General features: G+C 44.0%; 1 protein-coding gene across 3 annotated transcripts in view; it reads right to left on the reverse strand.

The window, feature by feature from the left end:
• Positions 1-12,077, reverse strand: part of SLC13A1 (solute carrier family 13 member 1) — a 104,162-nt gene that overhangs the window by 73,863 nt on the left and 18,222 nt on the right. For all 3 annotated transcript variants that reach the window (XM_035698436.2, XM_025477115.2, XM_025477114.3), the window contains exons 3-6: positions 5,142-5,278; positions 2,871-3,058; positions 2,270-2,327; positions 2,140-2,188 (exon numbers count right to left, since the gene is read on the reverse strand). In XM_035698436.2, coding sequence (XP_035554329.1) covers positions 2,140-2,188; positions 2,270-2,327; positions 2,871-3,058; positions 5,142-5,278 — 432 coding nt within the window. The remainder of the gene's footprint in view (positions 1-2,139; positions 2,189-2,269; positions 2,328-2,870; positions 3,059-5,141; positions 5,279-12,077) is intronic.

Consider the following 12,077-nt stretch of genomic DNA (forward strand, 5'->3'; position numbering starts at 1 on the left):
CCTTACTTTTGCCCCCCTGGAGAGTTATTCCTCCTCTGTGTTCCCCTTCTCAAGCAGTGGCGTCACAGCCTACCTTTACCAAGTTTATTCCAGCAAAGCGTCTTCTCTACGTTTCTCTCTCTTGTCTTCAAAGTCTGATTAATCAAAAAGTCCAGTTAGGTTCACACCCTCTGCCCTTCGAATTGTTGCCATAGTGAGTCTCTCAATGGCAGAACCTACCATGCTGCTCTCCAGCTTCAACGATTCCTAAGGTCTCTGAGACAAGCTCTACACTCGTTGGCTGGCTTCAACAACCGTGTCTAACGCGGCCCGAGCTCTCCAGGCATCTCACTCACCACAACTCAACCCTGGCACCTGCGGTACAGACGTTTCCAGAAGGAGCCCTGCTCTCTTCATACTTGGGTCTTTGAATTCATTGCTTTTTCTAATTAGAATACCTCTTATCTTTCCACTCGTTAGTTAATTAACCAGGATCTAACACTGAGGATCTACTGAGCATCTACCCTGTGTTAGGGGACGAAGCGTGCCAGGGGTTAAGGTGGTCAACGACGTAGACAAGGCGCCTGCATACATGGAGCCTGCACTCTGCTGACGGAACGTGCAGTCTCCTCCTGGACTCACGTTCCTTTCGCTCGCACCCCGTCCTGCGATATCCCCTGATTCAGTGAGTCCCTCTACCTTTGGAAGACTCAGCCCCTGTGCATGCTTTTGTCGTAGGATTTATTTATGTCACACATTTTTTTTTCTTTTTTTTTTTTTAAGTCCATCTTCCCCACTAGACTCTGAGCTGCTTACAGTAAGGGGCAGGTCTTTTCACCAATGGACCCTCCTAAAATGCCGAGGACAGTGTTAGATATCAGGTTGATTTGAAGGGGCTTGACCCAAAATTTAGGCATCGTGCCAGAAAACTGGGTTTCTAAAGTTAACCGTGAGAAAGTTACTGTGCAAGTATATTCTTTCTGTTTATGCTTGCCAATTTTCATGATATTTAAAGCTCATTTTTAATGTATTATTCTGTAATATACCTCACGTACTATTGATTTTCTGTTTTAAAAGAATTATTTCTATTCCTAAAGATGATAATGTTCTCATAAATATATATTCAATACTCATCTTTAAAGCCCCTAACCCTTACACTGTAGCTAATGGCTTAAAACGTATCTTCGTTATTTGTATTCTGTTTACAAAGAAATCATTCTTTCCCTGAAGATTTCTGTAAATAGCAAGAAGGTTTTCTTTCTCCTAGTGAGTCGCAAGTAAATGCATTGTAGTCTAAGGAAGGACCATATGCCCCACTCCATTCCTAATGCCATGGTTACCAGAAAACCATTTCTATGCAGGATTATTTTTCAGTGGTCTCAAGATCTATTGCTCCCAATACAACTTAATATAGGATTTTTATATTGATTTATTCTGGGTGCAATGAATTCTGTACGATAGTTTACAAAAGTTTCCTTCCTTCCTTCAATAGCTAGAATGATTACGACTCCTTCATCTGTTTGACAAAAGCGATTCTGTACTGAATTTTTTACTGGGGACACTAAAGATAACTGGATTGTAATTAGGCAAATAAGAGTTGCTCTAAGTTTATGACCTGAAAGAAATAAGGATAGTTCTAGTGAAAATCAGGCTTTCAGGCTGATAAGATTTTAATAAGAAAATGAGACATTCTGAGACTGGAATTATATTTCTTTAAACTGCATATGCTAACTCTCATCACCATGAACTCAGTCGAAGGAGAAACTAACGATGCTAATCCTCAAACCCAAATATGTTTTCTATCAGAGTGTTGATTTTAGTCTATGGCTGCCAGGACTCATCAAACCATTACACCCGCTTTGACGTAGGCAAGGAAGGAAGTAACAGGTTTTAATGTGCATACATCTCAGGGCACCCGGGGGGCTCTGCTGGTTGAGCATCTCACTCTTGATTTCAACCCAGTCATGATTTCAGGGTCATGAGATGGAGCCCCAGGGATGGACTCCACACTGAGCTTGGATCCTGCTTAGGATTCTCTTTCTCTCTCTGCCCTTCCCTCCTCCCTTTCTAAAAATAAAAGAAAAAAATGCATACATCTCTAACTGCAGGTCTAAGATAATTTCACATATAATTATTTAGAAAGAATCACATTTAAGTTACCTTTTCCGGCTCCGTCTTGCTCGAAATTTTTCCTGCATCATTACCGTATCTGAAAAATAAATTGACCCAGTTTATAATTTTATTAAAATGTAATTTAGAAAATCCTGATCAAAATGTCAATATTCCTTACCCTGGAGCTGGTATTGTTTTCTCATTCCTCTCATTTGTTTCTTGTCCATTAACACTTTCTGCAAAGTAGTAAAGAAAAACGATTTAAAGGGTTATCAGCATGTGCCTGTGTGCGTGTGTAAAGACGCAGGCATTACTAGAAACTGAAAATAAATTCACCTGTACTGACATAACATTCATTTTAATAAAGCATTTCATAAATATAAATATCACCCTACCATTTTTCACTCCACCAGGGCAATTTATCAGAGCCAGAAATAACCACGGCCAAATGTAATAATACTCTTTCCAAATGGAATGTCGGAAGTAACGATTCCCACCATTATGCAGGAAGGTCGATTCTGTCTGAGAATCGGGGCCTACGAGAGGCGGGGAGGGAAAGAGCTCCCTCAGGGGCTGGAGGCTCCGAAGGGCATTCTCTCTCTTTTTCCAGAGAATGTGGATTCAACCATTAAAGGAAGGTAAAATATGCAGCAATGCGGCTCCCTTGCATAAATACTGGGAACTACAGAAAGGAGAGAGTTAAATGCACGTCCTGCTGGTGTGGCCGGTGGAACCCACGCCAGGCCCCTTGAGCTTCTGGCTGGGGCGCCATGTGATACCGTCGATCTCCAGTCCATGGTTGGTGGATCCACCGAGAGAGGTCATCTGAGTGGCCTCCACCTCCGCCTGGGCGCTGATGATCTGCTGGGCCACGGCCTCCACGATGGGCATCACCATGGCAGCGGTTGACGTGTTGCTGAGCCACATGGACAGGAAGGCGGTGCTGCTCATGAGCCCCAGCGTCAGCCTGGAACGAGAGGGCTTTTAGGGGGAAGGGCTCTCCAGCGTCCCTGCTCTGTGACTCGACTGGAAGGGACACTGCTGCTGGGCTGGGGACAGTTTCAAGACACACGTAGGTTCGGGCTCCTCTCAGATGAGGAACCCGAGGATGGTGGGAGCCGGGAGGGGACGGAAGTGGCATTTGGAAGAGTGGTGTTCCTATGGGACGAGACTCTCTCACCCCAGGAGAGGGGTCAGTGTATGACCAACTGCAAGTCAAACTGAGTGTATGACCGCTTACATGTCACACCAATATCTGAAGGCCCTTGATGAGTGACACTTACCTTGAAATACTACTTAGATGAAATCAAATCAGTTTTTCAATTTAGGGTCCCTTACTCTTTCTTTGATCTTTTGGTCACATCTCTGTGTATTAGTATGTGTGCCAAGGAGGCACAAGGACAAGCGGAGAAATTAATATTTGTAAATCTACTTTTTACCTTTGCCTGCCCTGGTTCGATATATAGTAGGTGGAGGAAAATGGTTAAAATTACCAGCTGAAATGCAGTGTCAGAATTTTCTGTAGATTCTATTATTTGTGCTTTCCCGAATTCAACAGTCCTGCCTGTGGTCAAGAACTGGATGTGTGACATTGTCTTCTCTTATAAATAGAGTAGTTCTTCTCCCTTAAAAATAGCACTCCTCAGATTGTAGGGTTTTAAATCATATTTTTAAGCTTTCAAAATCACACTTGGGGAAAAAAATATCATCTCTTTTGAGTTGGAAATCCCAGAAAATCATTCAGAGGCAGATCTTTCCATATAGAGCCACTTATGAGATTCTGTGACTCCCTTTATACGTAGATCTACAAGACAAAGTCTGCACTCCAGGTTTCAACTTCAGATCAAGTGAATGATTTCTACATATAAAACTTTTTAGATATCTGTTTAAACAAGAAATGGTTCTCGATGAAAACTAAACTAGAAATACTTTTAATTTAAGGCATTGGCTAGACGTGAAATCTTCCTGTAAAAAAAGATAGCGAGCAGATAAGCCTGCGTGGGGAGAATGCCTTCAAAGCCACGTAGTGGCTCAATGGGGAGGACTCTGCTCCGCTGTGCAGCTCACTACCCCGTCCCTTGGGGTCACTGAACAGGTGGTCAAGGAAAAGATACACATCTCTATGGCACCCCAAGGGGCAGGAAACACCATTTCATCTCAAGAGTGAAATTCTATGAATACATATATGTCATAAAAATTAAAGTAACGAATATTTTTTTAAAAAATTGGTTCATCTAAGTTATTTTTTGTATTTAACAAAACTGTTTGATTCATAAATGATAAATACAGATGAGGATATATTCTAGGAGGAATTATGCAACATGATTCAATACAATTTTCTTGTTTTCCAAGAAAAATGAGAAGGGAAGAACCACCTAAGGCTTTAGAGCTTAACGTTATGATGCAAGTGTTTATGACACTGGAAAAATTTTTTTTTAGCTCACATCCATGTTCTTAACAAGAGCTAGAATTAAAACTAAAATAGACAATATAAAGGGAAAAAAGTATTTATTTTAGCAGGGAAAATCAGTCAACTGAGCGATTTCACACTCTGTAGATGAAATTTCTTAAGTTGGTTGTTTGGGTTCTCAGCGGTTCACTTAAAAAGAAGAATGTTCACCCTGGAATTTTCCTGCACACATCTGCATTTTGCCAGTTATGTCTTTGTCTTTGGTTCTGAACGTCCTCCCTGTGATCAGGGATGCTCTTGAACAAGCCTTGCATGTGAAATCAGCCAAATAAACAAGATAGGCCTGAAATCTACTCTGAAGTCTCTCCGTCCCGTCTGTTGGGGTTCAAGGCTGCTCACTGCATGTGGAAGGTGCAGGGGTCCTGTGCTCTTAGCCCAGCCTCCCTGTAATTAGACCTGGAAGCTCTTGTGCTATTGTTTCCTCCTACAACACTAGAGCACTTTACATCCCTCTCATATTTGCAGAGGAAAAAAGGCATGAATTACACGGAGATATGAATGACTGCCTGGATGTGCATTACCTATTTAGCTATTTGCTCTGTTTGGAAAGCACACCTGGAACAGTACGTGGAGTACTTACCATGCTGGGTTCACACCCACTGTCATGACCATTCTCAGAGCAATCCTTTTGTGCAAGTTCCATTTTTCTATTGATGTTGCTAGACAGATGACTCCAATTAGCAGTAGGTGAAAGTCTTTGAAATAAGCAGATGCCACCTGAAATTATAATTAAACCCATGATTATTTATTTATTTATTATTTTTTAAATAAATTTATTTTTATTGGTGTTCAATTTGTCAACATACAGAATAACACCCAGTGCTCATCCCGTCAAGTGCCCCACCTCAGTGCTCGCCACCCGGTCACCCCCACCCCCCGCCCATCTCCCCTTCCACCACCCCTAGTTCTTTTCCCAGAGTCAGGAGTCTTTCATGTTCTGTCTCCCTTTCTGATATTTATTTATTTATATCGGTAGGAAAATAGTATTGCCCAAGAAAGCATTGTCCACTTTGCTCTATTCAAATGTTACTACCTTGATGGAGCTCCTTCCTGCTTCTCACACGGTTACTATTGGATCTGTGTCTTCCTAATCTGCCCCTTACCATTGTCACAGCTAGTTTTCTGAAGTGTAAATCTAATCACATCACTGTGCTCCTTGTACGCCTTCACTGGACTTCACGTCTTTTAAGACTTTATCCAAATTTCCCACCCAACATGTCTTCTTCTTCTTCTTTTTTTTTTTTTAAATATTTTATTTATTTATTCATGAGAGACACACAGAGAGAGGCAGAGACACAGGCAGAGGGAGAAGCAGGCTCCATGCAGGGAGCCCGACGCCAGACTCTATCCCGGGTCTCCAGGATCACGCCCTGGGCTGAAGGCTGCACTAAACCGCTGAGCCACCCGGGCTGTCCCCCAACATGTCTCCTACGATTCTTCATCACCTAGTCCCATCTCGCTTTTCCAGCTTAGTCTGTTAGTGCTCGGCCAACTTTTCCTACGTGTGACATTCTCTGGTCACAGAGATGCTCTAACACTTGCCTGTCATTTAACCTGGAATGACTCTCTTCTCTTTGGTGATCCAACATCTTCCTTCACGGATGAACTCAGGCGTCAGTTCTAAGATTCCTTCCCTGACTGTCCTCAGCTTGGTTGGATGCTACTTCCTTTTGTCAGAGCACATCTTAATCTATACAGTGATCATTTACTACTTAATTATCCCCTTTATTAGACTAGACATATTTTGAAGGCAGAGATGTATCTTCCTAATCATTGAATTTGTGGACTTGGCCCATGCCCGACACATACTGGCACCCAGGAGATATTGAATTACTAAGTCCCTAGACTAGAGCTTAGAGGTTATTAGGTAAGAAAAACAAGTTAACAGACTGCAGTAAGGCATCATAGGTGGATGGGACATATTTCTTCAAGGTAGAGTTGAGGCTCAAAGAGTAAGCGACCACCTTTTTCTAGGGGAATTGGCAAAGTCTTCTTAGAGGACCCGATACTCAAGTTGACTCTTAGAAGATGAATAGACATTTGAATTTTTCTCTTCTCATCTCTTTTACAGTTTTGCTCATGAAAATAAGACCCAGTCACCCTATTCTCACAGTCTGAGAATTCAATGAAAAAAATAAATGCAGAATGACTTCAAAAACACAAAGGAGCAGCAAGCCATTATTAGTAAGTACTTAAACACAGAAGAAAGGCCAGGACCATGAGACATTCTTACTGTGATCTCTTTAGATTATGCTAACAGTTGGCTGACTTGGTCTGTAAAACGTCAGATAATAAATGTTCTAGACTTTGTGAGCCTTATTGTTTCTATTGCAACTACTCAACTTGTCTTTGTAGCAAAAAAAAAAAGCAGCCAAAGAAAATATGTAAATGGATGACCATGGCTTTGTGTGTTTCCAATAAAATTTTATTTTAAAAGTTGGGTAGCGGGCTGGATTTGGCCCTCAGATTCATAGTGTGCCAATCTCTTAATAGACTATGTAAACAAAAAAATGGCCTCTAGCCCAATTGTCTAAATGAAATCAATTGCAGTTTAAGGAGGAATTTTCACATTCTTTGCTTTTCATTGTATTACCCATTCTTTGGGTTTCATCAGGTTAGTGTATTTGTAGCACATTAGTCACAAGCATATGTGTTTCTTTATAGCCTACAGACATAGGAGGTAATAAGAGAAAATGCTACTGGTTTAAAAAGGCCACTGATATTTTTGAGGCAAAGTAGGCATGTCAAATAAAATTCCTAATGAAATTTGAAATCTATTTTTAAGATCAAGATAGTCCTATTTCTGTCTCAAAATGAGATTTCATTAAAAAAAAATGCAGTTTTGCAATCACAGCACCTGGGTTCTCTCTTGGCTATAAAATGTACCAGTTCACAAGCTTTCTACAAGTCAATATGCTTGCCCATAAAAGTTTAATAATGCTGCACATCAAGTGTGTGAATTAAATGAGATTTTTTAGAAAAGCTCTTAGTAATAATGCATATGATTAGAAATAATTCTATTATATCACATATATTTTGCTGTTTTAAAAAATATTTATTTATGCTTTGTTACTAATTCCAATGGTCAAGTCCCAGTTTTCACATTAATTAACCTATTAACAGATTTGACACATTTGATCATTGCCTCGTCCTTAAAACATTTCTTCACTTGGATTCCAGGATTCCACACTCTCCTGGCCTTCCTCCTACCTCAATAACCTATCCTTCTCATTCTTCTTTGCTAGTACTTTCTCTTCTCATCAATCTCTTAATATTTTAGTTTTCCAGAGCTTGTTCTTTGTCCTCTTTGATTTTTTAAAATATTTATTTATTTAAAAAAATATTTATTTATTTATTTATTCATTTATGATAGAGAGAGAGAGAGAGAGAGGCAGAGACCCAGGCAGAGGGAGAAGCAGGCTCCATGCCGGGAACCCGATGTGGGACTCGATCCCGGGACCCCAGGATCCAGGCGCTAAGCCGCCAAGCCACCCAGGGATCCCCGTCCTCTTTGATTTTGTTTTGTTTTGTTTTAAATTTTCACTCACTCTCTAAATCACCTCATCAAATTTTAGGGCTTTCCATACCGTCTATTTGCTTGACAATTCTCAAATCTGTATTTCCAGCTCAGGTCTATCGCATAAACTCTGGACTCATTTGTATTTAACTGCCTAACCAACACCTTCACTTAGACATTAGTTATTTCAAACTTAGTATCAAGCTTTGTACTCTCAGTGTCAGCCTCTCTTTTGCAAGAAGCCTACTCTGCTCATAGTTTTCCCCATCTCAACTGATGGCAACTCCATTTTTCCAGCTGCCAAGTCAAAGAGTTTTGAAGCATCCTCGAATCCTTTTTATCTTCCCTGTCATATGCCGTGTCGAATCATACAGGAAATTTTGTTGGTTTTAATCTTAAAAATACATTAACAATAGATTCAATATCCCCATTACTATCCCTGGTCTGAATTACCACAGCCTCTCAAATGGATTATTGCAATAACCTGCTACCCGTTTCCTTCTTTCTGCCTTATTTCTCAATACAGCAGTCCAAATTATCCTTTTAAATAAAAGTCAAACTGATAATGTCACTCTTCTACTTAAAACTCACTAGACAGTCTCATTTCATTGAGAGTCACACCTTTGCAGTGGCCTACCTTGGCCCTTGGGGGTCGAGGCCCTCTGCTAATGATCTCCCTGGAGATCAACACCTCCCTCCTGTCTGCACCTGCTCTCATCACACCACAGACACGTACCTGCCTCGACATCTTTGTGGTGGGTGTTTGCCCTCAGCAATGGATGTTCCCCTGATGGCCACACGACGAACTCCCTCATGTGTAAGTCTTTGTTCAAGTACTGACACCTTATCGAGGTCTACTCCGATCATCCTATTTAAGACTGAAACTCTCCTGATCTCCATTGTCCTGTTGCATTTTCTCATGACACCAATTACCTCCTAACTCACTGTAATTCACCTATACATTAAGGTATATTGTCTCTTCTCTCCTAGGAAGACGAGGACTCTTGTCTGTATTTACTCATTAATGTATTCCCAAGAGCCTAGCGCATATTTATCAAACGACTGTGGAAATATGTGACATGACATCTGCATATGCATATGCACATATACCTCCACATTTATGGGTGTAAAATTCATGTATAAACATATGTTCAATGACAATAATAATGATGTCTGTTTTGGAATATCTAACCGGGCACACTAAATATTTAGCATTTCAGATTTTATTCAACAGACACGAGAAAATTCAATACTTGTTGATATTCTTTGGTACAAGGTGCTTGGTAAGATAGACATTTAGCATTGTCTTAATAAATACAGAAAGTGAGATTAAAACTATGGTGGCCACAGAGAAGGCTGTGGAGGGCTCTGGGCTTAGGGGAGGATACCAAAGACTCACGACTGTCAATGGCTCTCAAGGAGCTGAGATTCAGTACGCTTCCGTGGGCTGGCATGAGAGTCCAAGACCTTTGACTGTGGGTATTAAAATTCATAAGAATACTTGATGCGTCGTACGCATTAGCATTACACATCTATTATTGGCTTGACTCTCACAACCACCCCTGGATTGTGTGGCATTGTCATTCCTTATTCATAGGTGGAAAAAAAGAAGCGTTGCCGAGGGAGAGATCAGGGTCATATAAGTAATTAGTGGTGAATATTGGGTGGGTTTTTCTACATTTTTAAAATGTATTTATTTGACACAGATAGAGAACATAAGCAGGGGAAACAGCATAGGGAGAGGGAGGAGCAGGCTCGCGGCCAAGTAGGGAGCCTGACGCAGGACTGGATCCCAGGGGCCCGAGATCACGACCTGAGCCGAAGGCAGATGCTCAAGCGACTGAGCCCCCTGGGTGTCCTGAATATCAGGTTTTAGGCTCAGATCTTCTAACGCTCTAGACCTTTCCCTGTAGCTTTGGTCAGATATTTCCTAGTAAAAGATCAGTTGTACTGTCTGGAAAGAGAATCACAAGACTGAAGAGAAGTCGTCTACACTAAAAGACCTAAGGACTTTGATTTGCTGTAAATTCCCATTAAGCTTAAAAAAATCACACGAAGTTTAAAATGAATTTAGGCTGAAAGAGCGGAGGGGAGATAGACTCACTTAGCTTTGCAACAGTCCGAATGTGTCTAGAGTGACCTATTCACTGCTGCCAGTGTGTAAATAATAGTGCTGACTCGTGTGCACCGAGCGCTCCCCACGTGATTAACTAGTTAATCTGTAAGCGTCACTGACAAACCAGAGGCCGTTCCAGGAAGGGGAGTGAAGATGCTGGTGATGCTGCGGGCGGAGGCGGTGGGGGTTGAGGAAGGGAGCTGAGGGCTGCGGCCCATACAGACGAGGTGGGGAGGCGTCAGAAGGAAACGACAGCTATCCCCATCCAAGCAACACCGTCCTGTGGAAGGCGAGGGGGGTTTTGTTGTTCTTGTTGGGTGTGTGCGTGCGTGTGTGTGACCTGGGATGTTTAGAGGAATGCTGAGCATCAAAGTGACTGAGTTTCACACTTGAGCTCAATAAAGATAAGTGACTTGGGCGCCCCGGGGGTTCGGCGGTTGAGCGTCTGCCTTGGGCTCAGGGCGTGACCCCAGGGTCCCGGGATCGAGTCCCGCATCAGGCCCCCTGCAGGGCGGCTGCTTCTCCCTCTGCCTGTGTCTCTGCCTCTCTGTGTCTCTGCATCTCTGCATCTCTCGTGAATAAATAAATAAAATCTTAAAAAAAATAAATACAGGTGAATGACTTAAATATTAAAAGTCTTGAAAAATAATATGCATCTTCGTGTGGGCTGTTGTAGGCCCCCACACAGGAAGCCTTTATTTCCTGAGTGACCTCATCTGTCAGGAATCCTGGAGGGAAGTCCCCGCCCGGTGGCCAAGGTCCAGCGGCTGGCAAGCGGGCCGAGGCTGACGTCGGAGTGCGGGCTCGGCCTCCGCAGCGCCCGGGGCCAGGGCCAGGGTCCCTCTGGCAGCTGTCGTGCCGCCCGGCTCCCCGGCTCTGTCCTCCTCTAAGCTGTGGGCACGGAAACGCCCCGACTCCGGGGAGCCGGTCTCTATCTCAGCCTCTCTCTAAATAGTCGCCCTACTCAGTTCAGCCCGAAGAGCCAAGCATGTCCCTGCCGAACCTGAGGGTCCTCGGGGCGAACCCCCCAGGCCGCGGGGCGGGCCCCATAGGGACACGTCATCCCAAGAGCTCGCCAGGCCCTTCACCGAGAGCCCGCGGGCACTCCCGGGATTCGGGGCCGGGCCCAGGCGCTGTGGGGCGGCGGGCCCCATCTCTGGAGACCCTGCCCCCCGCGATCAGGGCGTGCAGGCCAGCGTGGAGGTCAGGAGGGAAGGGGAACGGCAGTGAGGACAAAGGAACAGGCAGATCTGAGATGCAGAGAGATGAAAGCAAAAGGAGGAAGGATGGCTTGAAGAGAAGGGAAACCCCAGAAAGATTCTTGTCCTGCGTCATGGGTTGGTAAAAAGAAAAGTCTGCACCCTGTGGCCAGACAGGCGCCCCCACGTCGTTGGGCTGTGGCCTAAGACCCGAGTCCACAGGCGCCGGACTGCGGGCCTGGTGCCCCAAGGACCTGGGTGCTGGGTGCTGGGCATTGGGTGCTGGAAGAGGGCACCCTGGGGCGGCTCCTCGAGCTGGGTGGCCAGGCCTGTGACGGGAGCCCCGAGGTCACCGGAGCCTCGGCCTGCGTCGGGGGTCGCACCTCCGGCGGGACTAAAGTCCTTCCAGCAGAGCAGATGGCTCACACGGCAAAGTTCATTGGGCTTTGTCTCTGGAGGTGGCAGGAGCGTGGACAAGAGAACACGGTGGCTTTGTCCTCATTAAACACAAACATTGCTTTTCTACATGGTGTGAAGCCAAACTGCTGAAAAGCAGCAGCTTATGCAGGACGTGAAAGGCTTGGCCCTGTCGCTGGGAGGTGGGTGCAGGTGGGTGCAGGCAGGTGGCAGGTAGGTGGAGGTGGGTGGAGGCAAGTGGAGGCAGGTGGCAGGTGGGTGGAGGTA

The sequence above is a fragment of the Canis lupus genome, chromosome 14 (assembly GCF_003254725.2).
Source record: "Canis lupus dingo isolate Sandy chromosome 14, ASM325472v2, whole genome shotgun sequence".
NCBI lineage: Eukaryota > Metazoa > Chordata > Mammalia > Carnivora > Canidae > Canis > Canis lupus.